At 36.8% G+C, this 12477-nt stretch overlaps 1 protein-coding gene across 2 annotated transcripts; it reads left to right on the top strand.

Moving 5' to 3' along the window:
* The first annotated feature begins 468 nt into the window (after positions 1–468).
* Positions 469–8620, top strand: FGG (fibrinogen gamma chain). 2 transcript variants are annotated; one of them, XM_006916980.2, is made up of 10 exons: positions 469–685; positions 789–833; positions 1028–1211; positions 1323–1416; positions 2919–3049; positions 3341–3474; positions 4385–4569; positions 6037–6314; positions 7714–7883; positions 8396–8620. In XM_006916980.2, the coding sequence occupies exons 1-10, from the start codon at positions 608–610 to the stop codon at positions 8408–8410; spliced, it is 1314 nt and encodes a 437-aa protein (XP_006917042.1). In that variant the 5' UTR covers positions 469–607; the 3' UTR covers positions 8411–8620. The 2 variants fall into 2 exon arrangements, with proteins under 2 accessions (XP_006917042.1, XP_006917041.1); XM_006916979.1 differs by lacking the exon at positions 8396–8620 and having other exon boundaries at positions 7714–8171.
* The last annotated feature ends 3857 nt before the right edge of the window (positions 8621–12477 follow it).

Below are 12477 nucleotides of genomic sequence, written 5' to 3'. Positions count from 1 at the left end.
GGCAGGAAGGAAGGAAGGAAGGAAGGAAGGAAAGACAATGGGCAACAAAGAGGAGCAGGAATACATCTCCGGTGTCATTTGTTTCTGGGAATAATGACATATTGGGACGTGGTGGAAAGCTGAATCTCCCTCTGCCATACCCACTCGTTAAAAGTAATTGTTACCTAATCCTTGGACTGAGAAAGGGCTTCCGGTAATTTGGGGAAGGGCACCAGGCTCTGTCTTAAGGTTGGGCTGGCTTTGTTCCGGTCGAGGTCAGCACTCTGTGTTTGCTCTCTCAGCGGCATACTGGAAGAGGTTGCATCACAGACCTCCCAGGCTCCCCTCCCTCCTCTTAGCAATGGCTAATGCTTCACTAGCCTTTGCAGGTGAATTGGCTGCAGAAGAGAAAAGTTGAGCTGGGCCAAAAAGGAGGAGCTTAAACCTGTGTGCGCAATCTGGGGACCTGACTGAGTAGAGGTCGGGGGCCTGGTAAGAAGGCCCCGTGATCAGGTCTAGCCAGTGGCGGCTCTGGCCATCCTTGGAACTTATATAAAGGGACAATTGGAGCCCGGGAGGCCACAGTGCTGACACTTACAGGGCTCGGAGCACAGGGCACCCCAACATCATGAGTTGGTCCTTGCACCCCCGGAATTTAATTCTCTACTTCTACATTCTTTTCTTGCTCTCTTCAACATGCTTGGCAGTAAGTGTGCTGTCTACAAGACATATTTTTGTTTTAAACGGAAAGCTGAAAAATAAGAAAATATATGATAAACTAGTAAAATTTCTGCATTTTTCTTCTCTAGTATGTTGCTACCAGAGACAACTGCTGCATCTTAGATGAAAGATTTGTAAGTAGTTTTTATGTTTCTCACTGTGTTTAACCTGGAGAGGGGCAGAGTTATAAAAGCAATTCTCTCACAAATATTATTTGGCATTTTAAACTCTGTTTCTAACATAGGCTAGGTTTTACCTGTTTTTATTAATAGATTTTTTACGGGTAACTTTTATCTGTATTTTAAATCACTCTACTGTTGTATTTTAGGGTAGTTATTGCCCAACCACATGTGGAATTGCAGATTTCCTGTCTAACTACCAGAATGAAATAGACAAGGACCTATACACTTTGGAAGACATCTTAGGTCAAGTTGAAAACAGAACATCAGAAGCCAAAGAACTGATCAAAGCGATCCAAGTCAACTATAATCCCGATGACCCACCAAAACCAAGTGAGAAACTAAACACCAGCGACTGAGAAAGTAATTTGCAAAGTTCTCCTGCTATTGTTTTAGTTGTTCTATTTGCCTAATCATTTTTATGTCTCTGATCCCATATTACAGATAAGATAGACAGTGCTACTAAGGATTACAAGAAAATGATGGAAGAGATTATAAAATATGAAGCATTGATTATAACACACGAAACAAATATTCGGTAAGCATTTTTGTTTTAACTCATCCTCCAAGAGTGATTTCGTTTTTATTTAATATTCCGCACTTCAGTGGAAGTAATCTTTTTTTGCATTTAAAATATCCATCTTGAACATAATGGAGGTAGTACTTTTTTAGTGCAATATGAATTGTATTGAGTTATAATTGCTTTTTCATTATCATGTGGGAGAAAGATGCTCTAATGTCTTCAAATGCTGTTATCATCATATTATCACAATGTTTTCCCCACCCTCATTTGTCTTACCACATAAATTCAAATGGGAATTTGGGTGCCAAAAGTAGAATTCTCTTTATAACACTGTCAATGGATCAGTGGTGAGGAATTTGCAAGCAGAAGCATAGGAAGGATCTTAGCTACAAAAGTAAATTATATTGACGGTAGAACAGAAAAAAAAATGTGTTTTAAGAAACTGAATGTACCAAACATTGTAAAGCTGTGTCGATCATGGGACAATGACCTGCAATTATGCATTCTCCTCCTTTCACCTGGAAGAGAAATGTCTCTGTTAACAGCTTCCGGGGCCTCATAAACTTTCTGAGCATAGGGTCACAGATACAATTTTAGTTTCTTCCTCAATTTTTTTTCTGAATTGTTTTCAAAGCAGCGTAAGAAATTACGATAAATGGTGGATGATGGCTAGGGAGAAGGAGCCCAGGAGGGATTTCTCCTCTTTTTGGTATCAGAGGGGCATGGTTATTATTGCTGCGATTATTATTAGCTTTCTACGTTGCATTATTATTGCCCATCATTGAAGTTGAAGGAGACGACTGTGCAGAAATTTTCTAAGGTCCAGTGGAGACCTTAGAAATAGTTTGTTTATCTTTCTTTACTTCAAAGAAAGACACAATAGTCTGTGCATCATAGACAGTTTTCTATCATTTCTGAATATGTACAAGCAACCCTGTGAGAAATTCCAAAAGCAGCAATTTTCACTTACCCCAGCCTTTTCCAAAGCTATGTAAATAGAAACATGAAGAAGGTTGGAGAAGTGCCTGTTGCTTTATTTTATGTAAGATAATGTCCCAGATACTTTTTCCATGTAAGTTATAGATTAAAGTCCTTAAATAGATCTTCAGTAGATACACAAGTGAAAAAGAAATGATGCTTCAGCATATGTGAATTACTAAACAGAGTCTTTCCTTCTTTAAGAATATGCAGTGCTAAGAATTATCATCAGGCAGTCTTCCTATGAACCAGGCTCTTTGCCCACTTAGGTCATTATCTGCTGCCTTTGACGCAGTTGGTAAAAATCAGAAAGAGCATTGTTTAATGACAATGACATTTTTTAATTGGCAAAGACTTTGTTATCTTCTTTTCCAGAAAGCTTAGAATTTTAATTTAGTAACATAATTTTATAATTTTTTCAAAAACAGAATAATAGACCAGAAAATAATTCTTGAGAAGACAGGGTAGTATTTTTAAATTAAAATATGAGATTATATCTCTGAAAGGAATACTCTGCTATCTTATTCTTCTGCTTGTAGATATTTGCAGGATATATATAATTCAAATAATCAAAAGATCCTTAACCTGAAGCAGAAGGTATCCCAGCTCGAAGGACAGTGTCAGGAACCTTGCAAAGACACAGTACAAATACAGGATACAACTGGGAAAGGTAAGTGAAAGGTCGATGTTGGGATTATGTTCATCAAAGCTAACATATGAAGTAAAGGAGATTTTATGTATTGGAATGTATAGGAATAGTTTTGAAAGTGTCTAGCCATTAAATCTAAAGTGTCCAATTGCTTAGACTTTTCCTAAGTAGCTAAAAATAGTGTGAAAGGAATGATGATGTGAGAAGAAAATGTGGGAAATGAATAGCTTGCAACATGTTAAAAGCTTATTTTTAAGGCTGAAACAGTTTTTGCTGGATTTCATACCACAGTAAAGGTTTCTTCTTCTTTAGATTGTCAAGATATTGCCAACAAGGGAGCCAAAGTGAGTGGGCTTTACTTTATCAAACCTCTGACAGCTAAGCAGCAGTTCTTAGTCTACTGTGAAATCGATGCATCTGGAAATGGATGGACTGTGCTTCAGAAGGTATGTTTTTCCTCACCATGTGTGTTTAATAAACACCAAAATAAACGTCTGCCCTGCACTGGATACTTTTACAAGTGCCTTATGAACATGAACTCAGGTAATTTTCACAACTTCCCTATGAGGTAGATATAATTATTACCACTTTTTACAGAAGAGGACACTTCGGCACAAGAAGTTAAGTAACTTGCCCAAGATCACATAACTAGTCTGTGAAAAAGTCAGTCTGGTTTCAAAATTCATGCTTCTACTCTATGTTAAACTAGCACTGCTGCTATAGATTCATGATAATACACAATCACAGCATCATAGTGACAGAAAACTAGAAGAGACCTCTTTCATCAGGTAGGTCAAGACCTATGGCTGCCCATTACAAGAAGATGAAGTTCCCCAGAGGATAGAGTTGCGCTGTTCCAAGACAAGGACCCTCTGTTTCCTCTACCAGCCTCTGACAGCCTCTGTAACTTCTGTTGACCTTTGACCACTGTTACAACTAGTCCTGCAGGGGGCGCTCAGAGGGAGGGAGTGATGGAAGCTCTAGTTGGTAAACAGGTTGAGCAATAATAGGTTGACCTTTCCAACATCGGTGCAAGAATCAACAATATCAAGCTGGAGTGCTGAAGTCCTCCAAGTGTCTTTTAAAAATTACCGCTAATTTAGAGTTTACCATGTGCCAGGCACTCTTTTAAGTATTTCTCTTACATCCTGTCTTATAATCCCTGCATGAACCCTAAGAAGTAAGCATCATTATTCTTATTTGACAGATGAGGAAACCGAGGCAGCTTAACCAAAGTCATTTAGTTAGTAAATGATGGAATCATACCCTCCATATTTTCGACAAATGTTTATAATGTTTTCTTTATGTGCACTGATAGTCTGATCTCTCCTTTTGCCCGTGCAATTGTGTATTTAGAGGCTTGATGGCAGTGTGGACTTTAAGAAAAATTGGATTCAATACAAAGAAGGATTTGGACATCTGTCTCCTACTGACACCACAGAATTCTGGCTGGGAAATGAGAAAATTCATTTGATAAGCACACAGTCGGCCATCCCATATGTGTTAAGAGTGCAGCTGGAAGACTGGCAAGGCAGAACCAGGTACTGTTTAGAAAGGACTTCTCTTTGTTGTCTGGAATGTGCACTTTGCAACCATCAACAGACCAATGGCAGAGACAGCCTGACAAATGCAAAGAGCACATCCAGCTCTCTTCCCCAGAAGTCAGTTTGGTTCTTGGGCAGTGCAAAGAGACAGGCCCTAACCAGGCTGGTCAGAGTACCTTGATACAGTCTACTTACCCTGGACCCATACAGAATAATTGCTAATATTTATTGAGCATTGAATATTTACCACAAATTGAGCATGAAATTATAATTTAATCTAATCCTAATAACTCCATCATGAGACAGTTACTCTTATTAATCCCATTTTACAGATGGACTTTTCCAAGGTCACATTGCAGGCATATGGTAATGACTGGATTTGAACTCAGGTCGTTTGACTCTATAGCCCATCCTCTTAATGACTATCTTGGTTGAAAAGCAAATCCAGCTTCTTCAGATTTCCTAGTGGTTTAATTATCATTCATTCAGTCAAATCCATGAGCTACATTAAAATTACATTAGCTAGCTCCTTTGCTGAGATAGAGCCCCCTCCATGCTCAGAGCTATCTGAACATTGTATATCTAATTAAAATTCAGAAAAATATCCAAACCTCTTGTTATGTCCTTGAAATAATGAAACATATTTTGTGGCCAAATAAGTATATTTATTTTTAAAATTATTACCCAGAAAGTACCATAGTCAGTAGATTTGCTCCTGTGAGAACATCTCTCATTTCCCAAATACTGGAGATCAGGGAAGAAACTAAATATTTTCTGGAAATCTCTCTTCATGCACCAAGGCCCTTTCTTCCCTGCACTCCATAGAATTCTGGCCCTTATTCACAATTTTCTTTTCCAGGGGAGGCTCTCTCTGATCCTCTATCTCATGTTTTGTGGGCCAACACAGGAACCACTTCTTTCATGCAATGCTCTAGGAAACCCTCCTTCTTGTCTCTACAATGCTGCCTTGGGAAATAAAAACCTTTTAGCACCTCACTCTTCAGATGGTATGAGTGGCTGAAGGGGCTGTAGCTCCTTGAAGTTGGGTACATTAATTAATAGTCACTCACTGTCAGCTAATTACTATGCTTTATGATAACTGTGTGCACAATGCTAAAAACACTTAGATAAAAGTGGAAAATATAAAATTAGTCAGATTCATCCACACATCTGGGTTTGATATTAGGATCCTAATAAGCAAAGAGCATTAAAACGACTGAAGTTTTCAGTTTTCGCCGAGATGCCTTAAAGGCTTCTAGACCATTGTGAGTGGCACTGATGAACTCTGAACTGGTTCATACAGCCATTGCCTCTTGCCAAATTTGCAGAAAACCTTATTCGATGAGCACATTTCAGATATAAGAAGCGAAGTTAAAAATCCTGAACAAGCGTCCTGTGGAAGATGGAACTTTTGAGGTCCCTAATGAGACTCAAGATTTGATTTCTCTTTGGCCTTCTTTACAGTACTGCAGACTATGCCATGTTCAAGGTGGGACCTGAAAGTGACAAATACCGTCTAACATACGCCTACTTCATCAGTGGAGATGCAGGGGATGCCTTTGATGGCTATGATTTTGGCGATGATCCTAGTGACAAGTTTTTCACATCCCACAATGGCATGCAGTTCAGTACCTGGGACAATGACAATGATAAATTTGAAGGCAATTGTGCTGAACAGGATGGATCTGGTTGGTGGATGAACAAGTGTCACGCTGGCCACCTCAACGGGGTTTATTACCAAGGTATGGCTTTCTCCCTTAGATATATGAGTTAGTGTATAGTCTTTATCTTTAAAAAAGGTATAAATAGATAGAAAGAAATGAGAAATGATTAATAAAGATATTAGGGGGCTTATTATATAGTTCTTGATTTTAAATCAAAATTGTAAAGTACTATGCTTATACCTCAAATTGGTCCCTCTACAAGAAATCCACTTGCTGCAAAATATTCAGTGGTTTGTCACTGAGCTTGAAACTACCACTATCAGAGATGACACTTTGAGTTAGGTATCTCCTCCAGACTTACCATATATGTAATCTAGATGAACTAACATTACCATATTTGTGCTTGTTAACACGTTATAGTGTGGCTTAGCATCATGGAAGCTATGTATCAGATATAACCAGTGAGCAGTGAGCAAGTGCCTGGAGGATTGGAGTAAAGAGCAGGGAATTATTGAGAAAGGCAGGGGTCCATGAAAGCTTGAGAGAAGAGGAGTCCAGCCTGAGGAATGTAGACACTTATGTTAGGATGGGTGGGGGAAGGAGAGAAAGGCAAGCTATAGTTTGCTTTAAGGCTGGAATTGTCCTGAACACCGATTTTACTTACTGACAGCTACTGTTACTATCCAACAGTTATGTGTGGAGAAGCCCGCTGGTGCTAAAAACCATTAAGATGAGCAATCTTACCTCCTCAGGGTACTGTACCAGCCAATAGATGGTTTAAAACCTTCCTAAAAATTATTTAAATTTACTTTTTGGTTTTCACAACACTTTTTTTTTTTTAGAAATCTAATTTATCTTTGCACCTACAAACCATATAATTAGAAGAAATTCTCATGGAAGGTGCTTGCAGAGCAGCCATGTTGCTAGCCTGTGGTATACACCACTGTTAGATTCAGACAATGCCTTACAAAATTACATGCGATCTGATGCCCAGGGACAGGGAGTTGGCAAATCAACCTAGTCTCCACTTTATAATGGGGATGCAAAATAACATTCCAGGGGAGTTTTCTAAAGTCTCTTATACTTTGCAGTAAAATTGTATATTCAGATGACCTGAGACCATCTGATCTGGAGTTGTGACTCCTGCCATTCTAAATTGTTTGTAGAAAGATGGTCCATATAGCCAAGTCCAGGATGGCTAAGCTTAGGGAGAGAGACCAGTTGGGGAAATTGGGGTTCTAGCCCTATTAGTAGTGAATATATTTAAAGTATGGATGTGGCCAGGAAATACAACACAGATGTAAGGGATTATTTAATAATAAACTTATTTTAACTGATACTTTCAGTTAGTGTTATATCAGTTAGTGAAAATATCAGTTAGTGATATGACATTGGACTTCATAACTGACAGTTTTATAAACTCTCTGAAGTAAGGAAATCCAAGAGCAATGATATGCACATCTACAATTTGTCTTAGGTGGCACTTACTCAGCATCATCTACTCCTAATGGTTATGATAATGGCATTATTTGGGCCACTTGGAAATCTCGTTGGTATTCCATGAAGAAGACCACCATGAAGATCATCCCATTTAACAGACTTGCCATTGGAGAAGGGCAGCAGCACCACCTTGGGGGAGCTAAACAGGTCAGACCAGAGCACCACGTTGAAATAGAATATGATTAAGTCATTTTGCCCTGAGAATTAAATGTACATTTCTTTTAACCCACAAAGTTTCAGAAAGTTTTCTGAAAGTTTCTTCTCATTTTCTTATACCGTATTTATTAATTTTATCTTTTGTTAAGGACATTTAGCTTTAAATGGAAATTAAAACTTACTTTGAACTGTATTCCCAAATTAGTGAACTCAGAGTTATTTAAAATGTGTTTATCTGATGAGATAACATTTTAGCATATTTCTTAGGTATATGTGAAATAATTGCCATATTTTTTCATTTTAATGATCACACGTCATTTTGTCTTGGTGATTTTAAAAAACTATTTCTTAAATATTTTAGTACATGCTAATAAAATAGGAGTAAATTCTAGCATTTCAAATGCCTATTTTTTCCATATGTATTACCCCTAAATCATTCATATTTAATTCTTTTTAAATGGAGAGAATTATATCTCTTTAATATATTTTTGTTTTGGTCATAGGCTGGAGACGTTTAAAAGACAATTTCAAAAGTGATTTACTTTTTTTAAAGGACTTTATCTGAACAGAGAAATATACTATTTTTCATATGGGACAATGGACTTGTAAAGCCTCACTTCATTTTAAGAGAAAAAAGAACCCATGTTGAAAACTCCACTAACGGTTTTATGCTGGTGATAATTTATCTACATGCCATTTCAATAAACATTTTGTTTCCTAAGACTAGATACGTGGTACCTATGATTGACCATTAAAAATCATCACTTTCCCTCAATTTGGTAATTACAGTTGGGCGATCATCGGTAGTTGCTGAGTTTTCACTTTATGCTAAATATTATACCTTTTTGTGGGGGAGTTATGATGGAAATAAAAATCATAGCTTTTGCTGTCCAGGGGATATTAGATAAACACAGGAAAATACAGTAATCCAAGGAGAAAAAATTTGATATAAAAACAAAAGCACAAGTCACAACCACATAATTAAAGTGAATAGTGCCCGAAGTGGAGCTGAAGACATAGGCTGTTTGGGGATTCTCCCAGCAAAACTTTTTGAGTCCAGACTCCGGTGGCCAGATGTGGGCACTCTGAAAGGACCAAAACTCAGAGCAGAGAGCTTTATGGAAACAGTCTTCTCAGTCCCTCACTAACAAGTCAGCAGAGTGGAGCCATTACTTCGTTCTGAATCTAGGGATCTTGAAATTAGGGAGCCCCAACTTTCTGTAAGAAATAGTTAAGTCTTTAAGTTGGTATAAGGTTAACCGTGTAAAGTAATTGACTAAATCTATGAAGGGAGGATCGGGTTGTTCTGAAATCCTAAGCTTTGGCTTTGGATTCTCTTCTTTTGCACAATTTCTTTCTTAATTCTCTCACTTCCTTGTTCTCATGCATCCTGATTTTAAAATATCCCATTGAAATAAAAACAGTAAATCAACCAGATATACAGCCAAGTACTTGCAAGTCTTTGGGAAATAGGGATGTTGATTTGTTGTTTGTAGCATTAATTTATTCATGTATATGTAAAACATTCATTCAATTAACATATATTGATGTATCGAATGCCACTGTGCTGGATACTGAGAATATCGCGTACAGTACTAGCCTCTCTCCCAAACCTGCTTTATTCCATCCAGTTCTCAAGTTCCAAAAAAACCAATAAGTTATCCTCCAGTCTTCCTTATTCTTCCTTCCTCATATCATAAATGATATGGGGAAGGAGGATCCACCCCCTAAATATTTATCATATTCATTTCCTTTTCTGTACACATTGCCACATTTCAGCTGGGATATACAACATCTCTTGCCAGGATAATGGCAATCTCCTTCCTGTCCTTCATCATGCCTCCAACCTTTCCTGCTCCCACCTCGTCATGCTCTGAACTACTTCTAAACTCAGAATGCATACAGTTTACCCTTTGTCAGTATATAATGTCCTTTAGGTGGGCAATTTGATCATAGATAGGAAGAGTCATATAAATAATAATACGTTTCGATACAATAATATCACCCCAGTGGTTTATCCCAAGAAAATTATCTTCGAAAAAGAAAATAGCTAGGTACAGAAATATAAATATAGCCATATATTTAACAACAGTGAAATTATTTAGCAGTAGAAGAATGAATAAGCAAGGTTGTTTTATTCGAAATTATTTAGAAATTATTTAGCAGTGGAAGAATGGATAAGCAAGGTGGTTTATTAGTACAATGAATAGAAAACATTGATTACATAATAAGCATTATATTTCATCATGAACATGGAAACATTTACAAAGTAATAAGTGAAATTTTGAGATAAAAACAGTTCTACAATGTTTATATGCATATACATTTTGAATAAAATATAATCTTGACATATATGCCTTATTTGTACATATTTGCATATACAAAAAGTATATATGCATATACATTTTGAATAAAATATAATCTTGATATATATGCATTATTTGTACATATTTGTTCTTCCCAAACCAATCTGTAATGTAAAATTTGATAAAAATACTAAACACAAAATAAAGAAGTCAAAAAGTTTCTGATTTTTCTCACAGTCACTTGTCCAGTGGTTTTTCTGAAATAGCAATTATAACATTCTTTCAAAAACTCCCTGTTTTTGTAGCTGTTCCAAATACATATTTGATCTGCATGTAGGGTCTTCCAGCATTGATCGGTAGGGAGGGGCTTCTAACTATCTCTTTATACACCTCTATATTGTTTGACTTGTGATGAATACATATTAATTTTGTTAATTTTAAAACCCAATGAGATAGAGAAAAACATGAACTTCAAAGTTCTACTTGTCTAGTTGTTAATATTCAGTGGTGAATGTTGAAGGGCTACAGTTTAAGAACAAAAGCATGAGATGTACGTCCAGACTTAATTGGATCACATCTCCACAAATAAATGGAAATTGAAAGGATTATCTTGTTTGATAAACTTTTAGAAGTCTACTTTTAAGTGAAACAAAGAGTTTGGAGCCTCATAGACACAGATTATTTTTCTTCACAGCTCAAATCACAGATAACTATTACCCCACCTTTCCCTTTACTTTCCTGGGCATAAAAAACTCAGGTCACTGCAAAATAGGGAGTCTCAGTATAAAGTGCTGTGCACAGTTACACACTTTGAAAAACCTACAGAAAAGAAAAGTATGGGAACAAATATACTGATACCATGACTTCAGATTCTGCAGCTACAGGGCAGAGTTCTTTAATCAGCAGACAGGAGTAAACATTTATTGGACAAATATCAAGATTTTTAAATATACCTTTGAAGTACTATAGCTTTTTTTCCCAATTCTCCTTACGTTTAGTAGTTACACTGTAAAGACTATGTTTCAGACTTGTGCGTGGATTGAAAGTGAGTGGGACATGAAGAAATATACGTATAGATGACATATTTGAAATCTTTACAAAATCTAAAATTCCTCGACTCTGACTTTAACCAGTGTAAATTAGCCAAGGTATTTATAGTAGATGTGTTTGGTTTATTCAGATGATGAGAGTGAAAAACAAAGTACACATTTAATCCTGGGGAAAATATATCTACCTGATGATTTCTTATTGGTTTAATGTAGCTCAGGAAAGGGGAGGAAAAAGTTAATGATAATAAGATGAGTTGAAGATGGAAAATGAGTTAGCGATGAAGAGTGTGTGTGTGTGTGTGTGTGTGTGTGTGTGTTGGGCGCCCATCCCACAGAGGTAGAAGTGGAGTTAGCCAGACTCCTAGTACATTATTCTCATTCATCTGTGCTCAGCCACTTGATTGATTAGTTCTTTTTTATTCCAATTTCCTTTTCTCCCCTCTGTCTCTATAATAAACAATCATTTAAAGAAGATGTTTGATGTGTGTTTCTTTATTTGTCTGCAATCCTATAAATCATGGATTTTTCTTTTGAACGATGTGTTTTTAATTATATAAGTGGCATTATGCAATAAATCAGTGTTGCTCAGAATAGTGGTCCCCAAATTCTTTGTTACTGGTCTGTGTTAAATGAAAAAATTGAAAATAATCATGTAGAAACATTTTTCCTAAATTATATTTGCTCTGATTATATTTATTAATATTTTTCCTTTAAGGAGGAAAACAAACAAACTAAAGATAGATTGTTATTGGCCTTGTAAACATGAGCTTTGGCCCTACTAGTCTGCTAGGTGTGGTCCACTGTGAATATTAAGAATAGTTTTGACCGTTGGACTGTAGAACACTCTGTTGTATCAGGTTCGAAGACCTTTTGGGAAGACTGGCTGGCACAACTTCAAGCTCTTGCTCATTTCAATTTCATTGGGAAATATTTGAAGCTACAAACATATATCCAGGATCATGACATTTAATAAAGTCTACAACTGGGTCAAAAATGTGTTTCCCAAATGAAAATCCAGTATTCTTGGCCCTCACTCCCATTTCCCAGGTCCTCACCCAGGGTTTTGTCTGCTAGTAACTTCAAAAGCACAAATGACCTGAGATAGATGGGAATCCTCTCTAGATAAATCTAAATGTTGACTCTCCCTAAATAAACAGAGTAGGGCAGATTCCATTCTGTGATGAAAGTGACCTCTTTCAAATCCTTAGGGGCAAATAGTTAAAGTATGAC

The sequence above is a fragment of the Pteropus alecto genome, unplaced genomic scaffold (genome assembly GCF_000325575.1).
Source record: "Pteropus alecto unplaced genomic scaffold, ASM32557v1 scaffold166, whole genome shotgun sequence".
Lineage (NCBI taxonomy): Eukaryota > Metazoa > Chordata > Mammalia > Chiroptera > Pteropodidae > Pteropus > Pteropus alecto.
The sequence above is the reverse complement of the archived record's forward strand: the minus strand, read 5'-3'. Positions and strand labels throughout refer to the sequence as shown.